The 19,410-nt window shown below is 33.3% G+C and overlaps 1 protein-coding gene and 1 pseudogene across 4 annotated transcripts in view; both read right to left on the bottom strand.

Annotated features, from left to right (window-relative positions):
• Ca-alpha1T (Ca[2+]-channel protein alpha[[1]] subunit T) overlaps window positions 1-19,410 on the bottom strand; it is a 340,709-nt gene that overhangs the window by 144,540 nt on the left and 176,759 nt on the right. For all 4 annotated transcript variants that reach the window (XM_068362312.1, XM_068362310.1, XM_068362308.1 and 1 more), the window contains 2 exons: window positions 5,962-6,113; window positions 5,196-5,305 (listed from right to left, as the gene is read on the bottom strand). In XM_068362312.1, the coding sequence (XP_068218413.1) occupies window positions 5,196-5,305; window positions 5,962-6,113 (262 nt within the window). The remainder of the gene's footprint in view (window positions 1-5,195; window positions 5,306-5,961; window positions 6,114-19,410) is intronic.
• LOC137630719 (U6 spliceosomal RNA) lies at window positions 12,246-12,345 on the bottom strand (annotated as a pseudogene).

Raw genomic sequence — 19,410 nt, forward strand, 5'->3', positions numbered from 1 at the left:
CCCAATTAATCCCATACATGAATATTCATAACCCGAATATTGCAGGTTCAGAAGTCTTGTGTATGTCAGACAGAAGATAGTCTACTGTGCAGGGCCCTGTTGGGTCTGTAGCTCATTTTTCGTAAAGCTACTATTTGTTAAGGATATTTTTTTCATAAATTCTCTTATGAAGATTGCAGCTTTAGTGTTTCATTAGGTAATTTCTTTCTTTATTAACAATAACAATTACCATTTTCACTTGCATCGTTCATTAAGTGACAAAGAGAATGTCTTAATTTAGCAGATACTTATACGACTTTCATGATTCACTAATTCTTAGATGTTGCTGATAATGAGTAACTCTGCTAAGTTATTCTTTACTACAATGTTTTTCTTATATTTACAGCTTTTAAATTAATGTTTGTATTATACTGTACTTTGAGATGTGACCTTAATTAGTTAACAACTTTGTGAGTGGGTTTGAAATATATCCTAGTGTGTGTTTACTTTTTATATTGTAGTAAATAGTAGGCTCTGTTTTGGACTGACTTGAATTTTGGAGAACATTTTGGAAACTGGGCAACTTGACCTTGCTCTTTGGAGGGCATTCTTATTTCAACAATTGTGCTTCCCACCTCAAGGGAAATATTTCAGTGACTTTTGCTTTGTCTATTTATTTATATTAATTGTTGATGTTACTTAGTTTATTTTTTTTTTATGATTTTATATCTATAAAAACAGAGAAGTGTCATTTATTAACAGTGATTTTGTATAACAATCTGTGATCTTTAATGTGCTGTGGTATTGTGTCTTCTTGTACATCATCATGTAACTGCATTTTCCAATGTGAACATTTTTTCCAAGATTAATGAACTTTTCAGTATGTGGCCAAACATTTTTTTTAGTTCTCATGTCTTTTCTCTCCATAATCCTCATCTGCTGCATAGTTACGTATGTCTAAGCAAGCACATCCACCCCTTCTCATCTGTGAGACATGGATTTCTTTATTGCCCCAGTAATTATGTATATTAGTGTACAGTATACTGTACTATATACCAGACATTAAACCAGCCATAGGGTGTGCAAGCCAGCACAACTCTATACTTATTAAATGATAAGGTTTGGTGAAAGGAAAAGCAATTGGCTATGAAAAAATATCTGCTAAAACCATATATTGTAGCCAGAAACATAATGCCATGGTATACCGATTCACGTGATGGACGGGGCTGTGCCTGATACCTCTGAAAAAATTGGCATGGGGTACCATGGATGAAGAAGTAACCCTAAAAGGTGAGGATTGGAACTCTGAATGTGTTAGTAATAGGACCGGACAAAACTGGAGGTAGAAGATGCTTTGGAGAAAAGGAAAGTTGGCATCCTAGGTATACAAAAGACAAGATGGAGAGGAAACAAGACAAAGGAGGCTGGCAGTGGTTATAACATAAAAATATGGTGGAACTAACATATGAGGAAGAAGTGGAGTAGGAATTTTCCCTAGTAAAAATGAAAAAATATGTAGTGGAAGTGGAAAGGAAATGCAAAATAATGAAGATAAAATTGGGCAGCAGTGGATAGATTTTGAATGTAAGAAGTAGGATGCAATGTGGAACCTATGAGTATATTCTAAAAAAAAGTGGATGAAATTATGCCATTAGAAGAATTGGAAAACAAGTCATTGGAAGTGATCTTAATGGACAGATTAGACATAATCATGAAAATTTCAGCAGGATTCCCAAAGAAATTAATAGAGGAAGAACTAACAATTGACTTTGCAATGGATTTTGATATATCAATTAAACACCTTTCTTTGGGAACAAAAACTATACAATATATAGTAATGGAGGGGGATGCACCCATCAAACAGAAGCTAAAAGTTACAATATAATAAAAAGGAAAAGTGTTAGTACACAACAAGGATTAGTGGTGTCAACATTTTGGTAAGATGAGTTGAGCTGGGGAAAAAAGATAGCACAGCCATACATAAAAAAAAGGTGGGGTTAGAAGGTAAGGAGAGTTGAATTTAAGAAACTAGTTCTTAGTAGCAAAGATTAGCAGAGGACATAACACCTGAGGTGTAAAACATATCAAAAAGATTTCTTAGAATCCTAAAATAATTACAAGGAATGATAAGAATATGTAAAAAATTATCAAATGGAAAAAATAAGAAAGGCTGACATAGAACAGGAATAAATCTGGGGAAAATAAATTAGCTACATAAAAAAGTGCAAAGATAAAAGAAAATATGGCTGTAACACGGACAAAGGAAAGTGGAATAAATGAGTTATATGAGAAATTAAAAAACAACAACAAAGGATATAAAGATTATAAACAGGAGAGCAAAAGCATAAATAAAGCAACTAATGACCTGACATACATATAAAAGATCAAGGTTGGGGATAGAGAATTTTTGTCAAAGGCAGAAAGTGTACAGACCAGATGGAAGCAATATTTTGATCAAATTTTTATTTTAAGACAGGCTGTATAATGTGTAGAATATAAAAATCCACTTTTGATGGCATTTGTGATTAATGAAAAAGCCTTTGATAGTGTGCACCGGCCAATTTTGTGGAGAGTCCTCTGTTATTATTGAGTTCCTCTTAAATATGTAAATTTGATTGTCTGTTCATGAGAATAGTAAGAGCAAAGCTAATATTAGTGGAGTTCTATCAAATTAATTTCCAGTGAACAGTGGAGTACTCCAAGGGAATGTGTTTTCATCTATGTTGCTTATCCTTCTCATGGATTTTGGGGATGGTGAAGGATTGGACTATATTAGTAATAGAAAATTAGCTGATTTACAGTAGGGTGATGAAACTGTCAATAATAGCAGAACACCACAGGATTTGCAATGTTTGCTTACCAGAATGCATGAAATATAGCAGGAACTTGGACTCACGATAAGTAGAAGAAAGACAGAGATGATGAGAACGGAATATGCAATGGCAGATGAAATATCATAGAAAGGAGAAAGAATGAGGTAGAATCATTTAAATATTTAGGAACTACGATCACTAATACAGGGCACTGTAAATGTATAAGTTTGTATTTCCTGAGACCAGTAGGCATACAGTAGTTACAAGAAAAATTCATATAGGATTTTCTACCAGCCTTTTCCCTGACATACACAAGAATGATAAACCTGTAACATTTGGACCACAAATATCAGTCATATAAATGATACTATAGTGGTCTATTTAAAATAATTGTTTTATGACTGAAAAATATAGCATTGTCTACTTCTGAAATTGGCAATGTAGTAATGTATTATGAAGAACAAAACAGATAATTTCACAACTATAGTAATTAGTCAACAAGCCTTTAATTAAGCCTTGTGTCATTCAACCGATGTCAGCCTCTAAATGCAAATAATTCTCAAATTCTTTTAAATTTAAAGAAAGACATTTTGTAAAGTATTCATTATAAAGTAAGGAATGTTATCAAATAATCTCTTATGAAAATATTACCTGGAATTATGGCAAATAGTAATGAAGCAAATGCAACAATATGAAATACTGAATGGCTCATAAACTCAACATTTATAATAACCTAATGAATGTATGAAATTTTTACTTTTTTTTAGAATAAAAAACTTTCAAGTCTATAACTATCATTAGGAAAACTTAGCGATTAGATTAAACTAATCAATGCAATAGTAAGTATTATAATACTAGTATATGTGGCTCAACCAAAGTTCTAAGAAATTTTCATTATATACCTACAGGAGAAAACTCTCAACCTTGCATACAAATAAATCAGCCACTTTAAAAGTCAGGCACATAGCTGTGCAGTCTGGGTTATGTGGATGAAACACATTAGATAAATAATTTTCAAACCCTTTCATAATTGGAAAATTTGAATTAGCTATATATTTTTGTGTGCCAATTATCTGTCTGCTTAATTTAATTTACAGTAATATTTAAAAGTTCATATATAAAGACAAAAATAAAGATGCATCGCAATGCCGAGATTCTATTACTTTTACAGGTATGCAATCAAAATTCCCATTCCCGGCAGCAGTCCAAAAGAGTCACTTACATAAGTAAGGTTTCATGAATTTAGATGTGCTGCAAAAAGATTGTATTTAACTATTCAACTAAATAACACCAAGTGTGGAAGTCTAAATAGTATACTGTAACTCACTTTGGAGAGCAGTCCACGACATCTATACATGCAATTTACTAACCAAATTACTATCACTTCTGCACTTAAGAAATCAGAGGACCAAAGAAATTAGCACAGACCCCTGAAATGCTTTTTCAAGAATATTGTTCAAAATTATATTCTTTGGGAGTGATATATAAGCCAAGATCCATTAATAATATAGTAATGACCTAGTCTAACCTTTGTCAATTTTTTTTTAAATTCTTATTATAAAATATTTAACAAAACCATACCCAATTCTCATAAAAAATTATAAATGTAGCAGATACTGCACTGCAACTTGAAAGGAAACAGTAATTCCTAACATGGGACTGGGTCTCTCGGTTTTACCAACATGTCACTAACCATATGACCCAAGACTTCATAAAAATGAAGAAAAAAATAACTATTCAACACCAATCTGAAATAATATGGTGAAATAAAATTTAATGTTTAAATTCTAAGCCTCTACCTAAGAATAGATTGTCTTAAAGACAAAAGTACTGAAATGTTGAAGAGAACAGAACAATATACCACCAATAATGGAAAATTAATGTCTTAAAACATAAAATCCCTAAGAATAATTTCAAGGTATCTCAAATTGAACATATGGGAATGCTTCTTTAACAAAAATACAGTATACTATAGATTTCACATATGACATTATAATTGTGAATAAAAAAATACAGAGGAGGCTGATTAGAACTAAGGTTGAACTTCAAAATACTAGTAAAAAACTGAACATACACTAAAAATGAATGAATTAAAAGCCATTATTCCCTGCATGTACTCAAGATATGTCTGAGCAAAGCTCTGACAATCTGATATTTACTCTAGTCAAATCATTCCTTCTAACGTTGATTATTCAAAGGTTAAGCTAAATTGTCTCCTGAAATATTGCTCTGAAAAGTTTTTACTACAATGCTTAACTTAAAAGTTCAATACAAAGCACCTAGAATATCTGATACATTGAATAAAAAACCTGGACATTCATGATGGCTTATAGTTACAGAGTGAGATGTAATTCTTAACAGATCAACACCTATGTCTAATGTGAAATTACTTGGCAATCATACCTGTCCTTAAAGTAACGCCTGCAACCCAGGGCTACCATCTTCATGGCAGATTCTAAGATAAACACAGCTGTGAAGAAATAGTTGAAGATCTGGAGGGCATAATCTAGCTCCTGCAACACAGAAAAGTTAAACTTTTATAAAAACCCAAATATTTTGATAGGAAAATATGATAAATGATCTGAACTTTTGGAAAAAAAACTAAATTCCCAGTCATTCTAAAACTGTAGAAATAATATCATAAGAGGAAAAAGTTAATTATTCTTTTTGAATATTCTATATTTGATAGACACTAACAATCATTGCTTTATATTTATATCAGAAACGTGAAAGGCTCATACTGTACATGGTTTAAAACTAAAAGATGATTTCCACAGAAAACTGATAATTAATCACTCTTTGCTCATCAAAGTTTACTACTTTGTTTTGGGTTATTATAATGTTTTTCCTCATTTTAACATTCATGATGTGCAACAATTCTTATCAAATAAGACAAACTTGCATAGAAATAAAACAAGATACTGGAAAAATAAACAAAACATGTCATACTTTCTTTGTGCTACTTTGAAGATAATGCTTCCATGACTAACAAATAAAATACTGTACAAATTCTATCAGAGTAACTAATAATCTTTTTAAATGAAATATCAAAAAGTTCTCTATTGCACTATCTAAAATATTTTCTATTGAAATAATAAAAAATTTATTCTGTAACTGCTAAGACCCTTTCTATTAGACTATCTGTTTGTATTAAAAGTATATATCATACCTTAGGCATTTTGTAGAACTCCATTGCCATAGTGACAACATTCAACCCAATAACAGCTGCAATGGCCAGATCAAAGTATTTGCTGGTGACTATGTTATGGATAAAAAGTCTGGCTTTTGAATACTGACTGTAGTATGGTGGCTCCCTCATTTCTGTTGAATTATGATAGATCCATGTGAGAAGACTTCATACAAAAATACAAAGTTGAATGCAAGTTCTCTTTCTGCTTATTAAAAAAAAAATTGCAAAATACCAATCCTTAGGGGAAGGGATTTTCATGCAATTCCAATTTAAGCCTCCCCAATTCTTCTTTACTTACTTATTTCTTTTGGGCCTTGGCAAAAATTGAATCTTAATACTAAAATTTGTTATTTCTATGAACCTCCACTGATGTTCATATTGCTTCTTTACCAGAAGCTCAGTTTATTGATGTTAACCACCAAAATTAAATAAAATTTTTCCCATTTTCTTTCCTTTCAATAGATACATACTCCTAGTAAAGTAATAAAACATTAGCAGTTATTGTCAAGTAGTGCCAGGGGTTCTTTGTTAGTTCTTCTGTCCCATCGGTGACATTCAGACAAAAAGTTGGAATTAGTTTAATAACTTTTCAATTTCACAAATAACTTTTATATTCTACTTTTTTTTTTTAATCTTAATATTCATAAGCATGAAAATATGATTTTGGTCCTTTTCAAAGAAATCAAGTGTGCATAGGCAATCCAATCAACATTTTTTTTACCGCAAATAACACTAAATCAAACCTTCAGTACCAATGTACTGTACATATAAAATGCACATTCAGAATAAAAAAAAATCCTATCAAATAGCGTATACTGCAGGGTGTGTATATATCCTCTAGCTATCTTAAGGCTTGAAAATACAGCATCAAAATATCATATATATAAAGATGCAATGTACAAATAAATATATAAAATCTAAACTAAAACTACTTTTATTATATCAATACTTATTTTGAACTCATGTGCTATTTGTTCTTTAAATGAAATAACTTGGATAAAATAAAAAATAATAGGATATTTTTGCCTTGACATAAGAAAAATAATTTGTTCTGGTTGGAAAGAGATGCTAGCAAATGGAGAGAATGTGTAAAAAGAGAATTCTCTCTCAGAAGCCACAATCTTGACTACTCAATCAAAAAATCTTATCCACTGTATATGGGGATAAAGATGTGAATTCACCCAGATTACAGGTACTAGCTTAAAAAATATATTTATTTCAATTAAACTTCTTGGAGTTCATGTACCGAATACCACATTACCCAGGTAGGAGGGACAGTAATACTTATTCAAAATAAACAAGGTTAAACAAATGCTAATTTACAAATTAATCCATATACTATCTGAATGAGAAAAGCCACTGACAATATTGTCACGTAACTTGAAACCGAACAACTGAAATACTACCTGCATTGCTCATATTCTTATAAAAGTTCAGTTAGTTGCAATTTCAGCAGAAAATCAGCTTCTTTGAAAATCTGTCCTGTAACTTCTACTGATCCAAGGGCCCAAATTATATCAAAATTAAATTTGAATATTTTCAAATAATGATTTCCAAATACAGAAACTCAAAAATAACAACACTGCCTTTAAAACTTTCTTCATGGATAAATTCCTGGTAATGTTCAATATAATAGGTACTGCTCTAATATAATGATCTTTCACTTCCAGACCTGGTATAAAGTTTCCTTCAACTTTTCATAAAATTCCAAAATAATTTACTTCAAAAGACAGCATTATTTGAAAAGGTCTTATAGGTTACATATGCCATGAAACATTGGTAACAGCTATCCACCAAACATGTTGAAAGTTACAGTCTAATCTGTTTAGACCTATTCAAGTACCATTTCAATACTCTAAATGTACAAGGAGACTTCTCATCTATGTTATTTATCAAAGCTTCTTTGAAGGGTGGGGTAGGGATAAGACAATATATCCCTTTTCTTAGAAATCAATGTTTAGCTCTGAAACCTGGCAAAAAACAGAAAAGGAATCGTTCATGCTTACCGTTGAATCTCACTTGAACACTAATTTGCTCACTCTTTTGGCAATATGTTATCTCAGATACTCGAAGGACTCTAGATCTATTGTTTCAAGTTGAAGACAAATACCTTAGTACAACACCCAACTTCCACCTAATTGTGGATTAACCTGGACGTCCTATAATGATGACAAACCTCATGAAATTACTACCAGTCAAATCTAGCTCAACCTTTTGCAACACTGTTTTATACTCTGATATATCAAATTATCAATTTTGCTTTGACAATGCTTGACCAACTTTTCTAAATCTGGGATAAAGTATGTTGTTTACACAGCTTCTATACTTATCAACACATTTCCAGCCAGCATTAATGGTTTTACATACGTTAAATGAAAAATTCTTTAATTTATTATTTCAACAGGTTTTTTATTTAAAGAATGAATAGCACATGAATTCCCGAAAGCGTTATTGGAATAAGCATGCACAGTAGTACAATATACAGAAAATAACTGTAACATAGGATTTGCAATAAAATCACATCTCACAGCCTCTATATAAAGTCCCATCTATGCTATACTGTATTTCATAAATATAAAGCTCACTCAGTGAAAATCCCTGTTATAAATACAATGAATACTAAAAAGCCTAGTGAATACACACACAATCCCAAATTAATAAAATTTATCATTTTGATACATCCAGGCCAGTGCTTATATATCAGACACACAAGGTTTCTACGTTTAACAAGATAAAGAAATTCTTTACAAAGTCCCTCTCTGGGGGTTACACATATAGGAGCCTCAAATTGGGATTATCCGGTACTCCCTGAATAGAGATACTAATGACCCCACCACCTCCTACTGGTCCTCACAATTTTGAGTCAATAGTAATCTGCATTAATACATGGAATATTTGAAGTAAAGTGGGGAGGAAGAAGGGTGATCAGGTAACATGGAGATAAGTTTCAAAATAATAATAATAAAAAAAAAAAAGAATAAAATCTGTAAATTCTATGCTCCCCTGATATTGCTTATTCTCCAGAAGCTCTGTATATCAACACTTACCATTAAAATATACGGTATGAAAAAATTCCCATTTTCTTTCCATTCAATAGGTACATGTCTTAGTAAAGCAATAAGACACTAATGGTTTATGGCAAGAAGTGAAGCACCAGGGTCTTTATTATTTTAGTTTTGAAGTTGAACTGATCCCTGTCCTCTTGACATCACAAGTCAGTGGAAAGAAGGGTGGGGATGTACAGTATGTGAATATCAAGAGAGTACAGAAATAAAAAAATATGAAAATCATAAATTAATTGAACTCCAAAAGGTTAAAACCCACACTGCAAGCCTGAGCTTGTTTCACCCGTTCAATGAAGGGTTGTGGTGGCCTATGTGGTAGCGACCCAGACTGGTGATCGCCAGACTGGAGTTCGAATCCAACTCAAACTTGTTGGTTCCTTTGGTCACTACAACCTCACAATCCTTGTAAGCTAAGCATGGGGGGTATGGGGGAGTCATCAGCAGCCATTGCCTGGCCCTCCTTGGTCCTAGCTTGGGTGGAGAGGGGACTTGGGTGTAATCATATACATATATGATCAGTTTCTAGGGCATTGTCCTGCTTGATAGGGCAATATCACTGTCTCTTGCCTCTGCCATTCATGAGTGGCCTTTAAACTTTAAATGATGGAAATGTATAAAGATCTAGATTTGTAAAAGGGCATCCACCTTTCATGCTATGGAATAGAGAACAGAAGAACCAAAAACAGCTTTATTTTTGCTCAGTCTACGTTCAGGCGACCCCGCCATTTCCAAATCTTCAGACATACTGACCTCTTTCTATTTAGTTGCACTGTTCATTTACTTACGAACTTTAATCTGACAATGAAACATAATTTCCACAGTGGGATCATTGAGGTCAATGTATTCCTGATAAACTTTCAAGAGTAAAATTTGTTCACTGTATAACACACAAAAGGAATGTGGATCAAGGTCACATAAAAAAGGTTCAACTGAGCAACTAATTTAACAATTATATCTGCATCTACAACAGGCCCTGAAGTAGGGGAAGAAATGAAATACAGATTAAACCTCGAGACTCTCCCACCATTAAGGCACATACCTGTTCCTTAATTTCAAAACACATAAAGGTTTATACAACCTTGGAAGCCATTCTGGACTTGATTGGTCTACAAAAAATGACAGATAATAAGAAAATCTAAATCTTGAACATCTATAAATCTCTTGAAATTTATCCAGGTTACCAGCATCTTCCTTATTTTGTACTGTATCGTGATGATGGGTTTGCACTACCACCAGCTTTAATTTCATATTAAAAGGGATAACAAATATCTAAAACTAGTTATCTGAACCTAATTCAATTTAAGTAACTAGTCACTTAAAATAACAGATAAATAGATTACTATCATTTGAAGTTAAAATCTGCAAACTAATCTTATATATCTCATATTGCTTCATATTTTAAAATATTTAAAAGAATTTATTATGCTAATTGTTAAAATAAGCTGTAATTCCCTTGCTGATTTGTAAGGGCAGGAAGCAGATCGTAAACCAGGACTAGATTGGCATTGATCCGTCTTGTGGGATAGAAGGTTTATACAATAAAGTGGAACTTGAATTACCAGCCTTACTCTGAATTTAGGATATTTAAATTTATATACCTTACCCAAAATGATTTACTTACCTTAAGTAACTTACAGCTTTTGAATTTTATGAAACAGGTTACACTATCTTAAAGACTAGTTCTAATTATTGTCTTGTTAATAATCTATTTTAAAGCCTTTACTAAACTGTTTTTCAATTGTCTAATTATTACAAACTGGAACTGGAAGTGTATGAGATGAAGAGACTTGTATAAATAAGTGTGATACTGACCCCTACATTTACCCAGTAAGATAAAAACATGACATGAGCCAGTGGCCGAGCTTGCAACCGAATGCCTCACACAGCCACTCAAACATGATGCAATCAAACAGAATGATCAAATCTTTAAAAGAGTAATTCTAAGAAAAACATTTGGTTTAAGGAAATCATGTTATTGGCCATGGGAACCACAAAATAAAACAATAAAACTTGTAAAGGGAGCTTATTTCATTGAGAGTGATAAAATATATAGACTACCAACTAGGCACGCAAGTGATAAGCAGTTGTAAAGAGGAGGAATATAAGGATCCAGGCTACCCTCTCAGTCTCCTACCTCATAAATTGTAGGCGACTACAAGAGCAACTAAGGCTCATTTTGGTAAGATGGTAGGTATTAGTGATTACCACTTTCCAGCTAACGTTAATTCATGATGAGCAAGTGGCTGCTCAGGTAGCAAACAAATGCAGTGCACCATCATCCAAAATGTGATGAAGTGGATCAGGTTTTAGCTAAAATATCACCAACATGAAAGAAATAATGGAATCATAAAAAATTAAACATTATTCACAGATGAAAAATTAGATTGTTTAAAAGCAACTACTTTACACAGTGGAAAGATATTGGGATCCAGACTAGCAACTTGGCCTTCTTCCTCACAATCTAGTTGTCCAAAAATGCATCTAGGAACATGAGACTGCAATGGTTTAGCAGCAAAAGGAACTAAAGTAATTAAAAAAGATGAAAGACTGTTCTGAACTAAGCCAAGCCTAGGTTAGCTTTCACTATGCCAAGCTCTGACATCACTAATGCTATTAACTATTACGCTTAAAAGTTGATAAATTGACGCTTCTACCTACTACACCTGCGTGAGACATACAAGGTTAATGATTAGGTTTAAAGCTCATGTCTTTAGATGTAGCATACAGTACTAACATTTACATTGATTGCACTACTAGGGAACCTAATACTGCAACTGGTTGATCCTACATGAAGAGTAATGGGGCCACTGCCAGCCGTATCATGAAGCAACCACTTGGTAGCCAGTGCAGATGTTGCTATGTATTTTGAAAAACTGTGCTCCTGGCAATAGTCATAATGCAACATTCCAAATTATTACAGATGGCATAATAAGGTTGGTCATCAGTCGACTGAAGAATATAGGGATCCAGACTCCTGTTCTGGTCTTCCATCTTGGAATGCGATGGTCTAATCTACGATTAGGATTGAGTAAAGGTGGAACTTTCACAAAAAAAAAGAAAAAAAAAAGGATCTGGACCAAACTAAGAGATCAAAGTTTGTGAGAATTACTCAATCCTATAATGCACTGGGTACTATTAGAAAATCAAACAATAGGCAAAACACAATGAGAAGCTAGCCTAGATCAGGTTCGAAGCTCAAAAAGAGTGGAATGCTTCACAAATTGGTGTCACCCTTGTGCAAGAACCATGCCAATCTTTTTGGTATTGTTCCAACTTAGGAATAAGATAATACTCTACCCAGTCATGGATTGGTTTTAGGAGATACTCCATAAGTTGATTTTTTATGTAGGTCAGAAATGCCCCCTATAAAGTAACATATACGTTCTCTATGATGAGACGATAGATGACAGAGTACTGTACTTACAACCTGATATCACTATATAAAATTACAAAAACCAGATACAATGGTCACTTTACCTCAAACTTGGCATCTCTTCTGGTTCATGAACATAAAAAAGATGGAGTTGGAAGTGAGGAACTAGTTGCTGGAGGCAGATGATGATGACCATACATTTGTTAGTGGTGACATGCCTTCTATATGTAGTTTCTTTGCTGTACAATCTGACATCAATGGCACTGGTTCTTTGGCGTCAGGATCATGTGACAACTCTACCCTTTCGTTTTTCTATTCTTCATATAAGCCTATCTGCCTAAATTGTACTTTGGCATTGTTCTTTCTTCCTTCGAAACAAATTAGTGATACAGCATTCTCTTAAAAAATTAGACAGTCTCATTGACGTTAAAGATGAGTTCTGGGTAATTTTCTACCATCAATGATTTTCTACAAACATATGGGAAATTTTACAGGGTAACAGTATTATGTTGTGCAAGCTAAAATACATCGTGAATCTATTAAGAGACCATGACTTTTAGAAAATGAAGTGGCCATTTCCTCTGGAAATTTTGTTATGTAGATCCTCAAATAAAGATTTGGTCATCTCTTGGATCAGCATTTGGCTCATAGGAATCCGTTAATGTGTTTGCCTTTTGATTCAAAGGGATAATAAACATTCAATTTCACAGTAAATTACACCTCTCTTCACGTTGAGAATACAAGATTTAGATGACGGCTATTTCATTATCACATTGAATAATGCAGTCTTTGTCATGGATAATGGTGAACACCACTGTCTGAGCTACATCTAAGGGGAGTGCAATGTTTATCACTTGTTGCATTCTTATAACTTCACGACAATTGGATTCACTACATTCACTGTTTTGGGGGTCATGGCTAAAATCAAGAAAGATTGACCAGATTAAAAAGAATAACTTCACTGTGTACACACAACAAAAGATCACACTTGTAAAGAATAAATGTAGGTGGCAGGCCTTCTAGCTGGAACAAATGGGAAGCTGCTTGAGACTCATTGCTGTGATTTTTTTCCATATTTTAATCTTTGTTTTGAGATAAGATATTTAAGCTTCATCATCTCCTCCTACACCTATTGACGCAAAGGGCCTCGGTTAAATTTTGCCAGTCGTCTGTCTTGAGCTTTTAATTCAATGATTCTTCATTCATCATCTCTTACTTCGCTCTTTGTAGTCCTAAGCCATGTAAGCCTGGGTCTTTCAATTCTTCTAGTGCCTTGTGGAGCCCAGTTAAACGATTGGTGAATAAATCTCTCCTGGGAAGTGCGGCCCAAACCATCTCCATCTACCCCTCATCATGATCTCATCCACATATGGTACTCGAGAAATCTCTCTTATAGTTTCATTTCTAATCCTGTTCTGCCATTTAACTCCTAATATCCTTCTGAGGGCTTTATTCTCAAATCTACTAAATCTATTGGAGATTGTTTTATTATCATATCATGACTCATGTCCATAGAGTAACACCAATCTCACTAAACTGATATATAGTCTGATTTTTATATGAAATTTTAGGCAATTTGATTTCCAAATTTAATTAACCTAGCCATTGTCTGATTTGCTTTTTTCAATCTTTCACTAAACTCTAATTCTAAAGACCCTGTATTGGAGATCATTGTTCCTAAATACTTGAATGATTCTACTTCATTAATCCTTTTTCCTTCCAATGGTATTTCATCTTACATTGCATACTCCGTTCTCATCATCTCTGTCTTTTTTCTATTCATCTTCAGCCCCATCTCGCACGATATTTCATGCATTCTGGTAAGCAAGTATTGCAAATCCTGTGGTGTTCTGCTAATAAGGACAGCGTCATAAGCATACTCTAGGTCTGCTAAATTCCTATCACCAATCCAGTCCAATCCTTCTCCACCATCTCTGACTATTATACACATTACAAAATCCATGAGGAGGATAAACAACATAGGTGACAACACATTCCCTTGGAGTACTCCGCTGTTCACTGGAAACTCACTTGATACAACTCCATTAACATTAACTTTGCACTTGCTATGCTCATGAACAGATTTAATCAAATTTACATATTTCATTATATCTTTAACAGTCACAAATTAATATTTAAGCATATCACACTGTTAACAACCATTCAAAAATTGATTGTTTGCCTCAATAAAGTAACGAAGCCAGCAGTACTTCATATAGGAAACACGCACAAACCTGTACTGTATGCCTATGAGAAGAATCAAAATGGTGTTGCCAGACGTGTCGAATGTCTGCTTTTATATTTATAATATTTTATTTATATATATACCCTTAAAAAGAGAGATGGATCTGTTATAACAACAGAAAGTGAAGAAAGTCAACATTGGATGGAACACTTCACTGAGGTCATGAATAGGAGATATGAAGGATATAACTTGATTGATATACCTGAAGCTGAGGAAGACCTTGATGTGCCCATGAATGAATTCTAACAATAGAAAATGAAGAAAGTCAACATTGGATGGAACACTCAAGTGAATTCATGAATAGGAGATATGAAGGAAATAACTTGATTCATATACCTGAAGCTGAAGAGGACTTTGATGTGCCAATAAATGAATTCAGTGTGTTTGAAGTCGAAGCTATTATTAAAAAAACTCAGGAGATGGAAAACTCCTTTATACAATGGAATAAATGCCAAGATGATATTTGCTAAAAATTAAGTGACCCCCAGAATGCTTACAAGATTATTTTGTAGAATGTGGCGTGAAGAGGCAAAACTCGATGAATGGGAATTAGGAGTGATGGTGAAAATGGCCAAAAAAAAAAAAAAGAAAAAAAAAGGAGACCTGACTATTTGCAATAATTACGGAGGCATCACACTTATGTCAGTTGTTGTTGGGGTATTAAAGCCAAAGATTGATGAAACGGTGAGAGATGAACAAGCAGGATTTAGAAAAGGTAGAAGTTGTACTGACCAAATTTTAATTTCAAGACATGATGTCCAGCAATGTTTAGAATTTAGAAACCCATTCTTGATGGCATTTGTGGATTATGAAAAGGCCTTTATAGTGTGCACCAGCAAATTTTGTGGAGATTTATACGTCATTATAGAGTTCTTCTTAAGAAGACCATCGGCTATGTCACGCATTTTTTTTTTATCATTCAAAATAGACCATTTCTATGTTTAACATATATAATACCTTCATCATATAAAAATTTCAAGTCATTTAATCAAAGACTTTTTGATTTATTAGCAAAAATCAGAATTTTCAAAATAATTTTAATTACATTTTTCTCCATTAATATGACACCAGTTGTATTGAAAATCATACCATAAAAACTACTTTAAAAAGCAAATAATTCTGTAAGACATAATTTTGATTTTCCTTTTTTTTATGAGTTTTTTCTCATTTTTCCTTGTCTAGATGCAAAATAATTTGAAAAAAAAAAAGAAAATCAAAATTCTGTCACACAGAATTATGGGATTTTTATTCCTGTTTTCAATTATATCTTTTTTACTAAAACTGAACAATAAATAAGTGAGAAAAATGTACCAAAGTGAGAATAAGTATGGTTTTGAGTTATGAGCTCCCAAAGATTTACTATAAATATTTGCTGTTCCTTAGAAAAATCAAAATAATATTATTACGATAACCTTTCTTTATAATTTGTTTATTTTTACATGAAGGCTCCCTAAATAAGGTATTTAAATCCTAAGTGTACTAATACACTTAGTGTAAGGGTGTCATGAGTTGCCAGAGTTTTAGTTAGAATGTTCCAACTTTGTATTATTCCATGCTTCCCTCTCTTCTTGGTTCTTTTTTTGTTACTCTCTGCTTACTTTTTGTTCTTTCTTTGACCTTAGATATTACTGGCCTTGCTATAATTCATGAGGACGTTGTGAAAACACAATGTACATTCGAACTGCAAGTAAACAAACACACATGCATCATAACTTCTATACTTATTTGGAAACTCTGGCTGGTCTTGTAGATCGTAGTTTCCGTTCGCCTACCCTCTACCCTTGCCTTCCATCTCGGCCAGACGTACAAGATTTCGAAACATAAGTGAAAAAATCGCTATATGTGTGCAAAAATAAACACGCAAGAAAGATTTTGACAAACTCAGTCATGCAGACGACGGAGTAAGAATGACGTCATCATTTAAAGACAGATTTATCCTCATTATTTTTACAAATAATGAATAGCATGTGCAACATGTTTCTGCATACATAGAAACAATAAAAGGATTTTTTATTTTTTCAAGTTTTTATGTCAAACACCATACCGGACGGTCCCCTTAGATATAAAAATTTGATTAAGTCTGTTCATAAGCACAGCAAGTGCTAAGTTAATGTTAGTGGAGTCCTATATAAAGAATTTCCAGTGAACAGCAGAGTACTCCAAGGGAATGTGTTGCCCCCTATGTTGTTTATCTTTCTCATGGATTTTGTAATGACTGGAACAGTTGGGGATGGTGGGGAAGGATTGGACTGGATTAGTAATAGGAAATTAGATGACCTACAGTATGCTGATGACACTGTCCCTATTAGTAAAACATTTCAGTATTTGCAACGCTTGCTTACCAGAATGCATTAAATATCACAGGAGGTTGGGCTTGAGATAAATAGAAGAAAGACAGAGATAATAATAGAATATGCAATGGAAGATGAAATATCATTGGAAGGAAAAAAGGATTAATCAGGTAAAATCATTTGAATATTTCAGATCTATGATCTCAACTACAAGATCTTTAGAACTGGAATTTATCGAAAGATTGAAAAAAGTAAATCAGACAATTCCTTCAGCAAGTCCAAAACAGAAGGATGTCCTAGAGGGCGTTTGTGTTAGGTGTCGGTGGCGTGGACCAAGTGTGGTTTCTAGGGCCTCTGTTACGGCCCTTCCCTTTGATGAAGGAATTATCTAAATGGAAGACAGCCTGTGAATAGTGGTTTTCACACGCCCCTGATGTATACACGACACCCACAAGGTGCTCGCACGAGGGTAGTAACCTCTGCATTCCATGCTTTTATCTTTCTCTGGTATATTTGGAAGATTTATATCAGAAAAGTGTAAAGAAGGACCTTTTTCACCGGGCGTCACAGGTCCCTCCCCAGAAATAGATTTTTCCTTCGTCAAAATCCCTTAATAAATTTTGGAAATCAAATCGCCCGAAATTGCATATGAAAATCTGGCTCTTGTAGCAATTTAGTGAGATCTGAATTACAGTATGGAGACGAGTCTTGGTATGACAACGAAACAATATCCAACAGATTTTGTAGATTCGAGAGCAAAGCCCTCAGAAGAATATTGGGAGTAAAAACATAAGGTGAACCGATATAAAGAGACGCAATACTGTTTATACTATCAAAACAATTATCTTCTTTTAATTAGAAATAAACACTTGGTTAACAAACAAATGAAATTAAACTAATAATTTTAGTATAATACACCGTCTTGTTTAATTTCATACAGATGATTCATAAGGAACCTGTGAACCGGAAAACTATTTTCATATTCCATGGATCACAATACCTGGTAAGGACCCACAATTAAAACTAAAATATAAGGGTTATGAAAGAAATATGGGAATTACTTGCAAATTAATACGAATGTTGAGAAAATGGGAAACTTCCTCTCAAACAGAAATAAGAAACTGTTATTTATTTGTTACTAATTAAATGAAAACAATCAAATCAAAAGAGTTGAATATAAGGACAAATTTCAATCAGAGAAAATAGGGTATTAGGCTAGCCCATTTACTCTTTTCTCATTGAAAACATACCAAACAATATGACAAAGGACATGACACGCAAAACTCTTTCGGTCTTAAAAATAATTCTGGCCTTTGCCATTGTAGCTCAGAGTGATATCATGAGCAGGAGACTATAGCAAAAATACACCCAAATGATCCAAGCACTAAAAGAATTTAAAATAACAAAATATATAGCAATGGTAAACATTTTATAATAAAATTAAATGAAAAACCCTTTTGTCAAAACATCAACTCACTGTCATGACACATACTGTAAATCATGAGGACCAAGGGGTGGGGTGGGACCGTGGGTCTAACCCCCTGGGTTGGTTCTCTTACACAAGTAACCCCAAAGGATAGTATATGTAAAAATAATTATTTCTTTTGTTAAACTTTGAAAGTTTGTACCTCGTATATATAAGCACCGTGACATGGAGGTTAAAATTCATCAAGATAATATGGCATTGTAGGTGAGATTTCTGCAAAATGATAGCCATGAAATATAGGGTAATCTGTTCATAGAGTATTTTAAATTCAATGAATTTGTCGATGATGGCTTAAATGGATGCTACAATTCTTGCTCTCTCTATATAGAGCCTAATGATACTAAAAATGCAAGGATGATAATGATTAGTAAAACTTGATTTAATATCATTAATATAAATGAAAATTAGAGTTGTCTTATAACTCAATGGAATTTTTTTTCATAAAACTTTACTCTTTCCTATTCTAATGTTCTAATTCTAAGCGGCATCTTGTCTATATGTAAAACACTTACAAATAAAAACATAAAGTATGCTTGGTATATAAAAAAGAGGCCTCACACTGAAGTATACTAAGTCAAGTAAGTAAAAGCTATGTTATAACTTGTTGCTCTCCATCCTTATTAGTGGCACACAAACTGAATAGCAAAGTTTCTTATACGTTTAGAGAGCTGCATTAGTTTCAGTTCTTTCTTCCTTCTTAATCTTCTCCTTATTTCAGCTTTGATGTCAACTGTTGAAGGGTCAATGCCTGCAGCAATAAGGCTGGACACCCTCTCGTCGTGGAACTTTTGGAGTTCTTTGATTGGAAATGTAACAGCAATAGGACGTTACATAAAAGTAAGAGTATTCCTATAATAATGCATGCAGACTTCTTTAAGAAAACCAAATTGAATATGCTAATTAATAAATGAATAAAAATACATAAAACAATGACGGGCACATACACATAGCCTACATAACCAAAGTGA

Source organism: Palaemon carinicauda, chromosome 38 (assembly GCF_036898095.1).
Source record: "Palaemon carinicauda isolate YSFRI2023 chromosome 38, ASM3689809v2, whole genome shotgun sequence".
NCBI classification, from domain to species: Eukaryota; Metazoa; Arthropoda; class Malacostraca; order Decapoda; family Palaemonidae; genus Palaemon; species Palaemon carinicauda.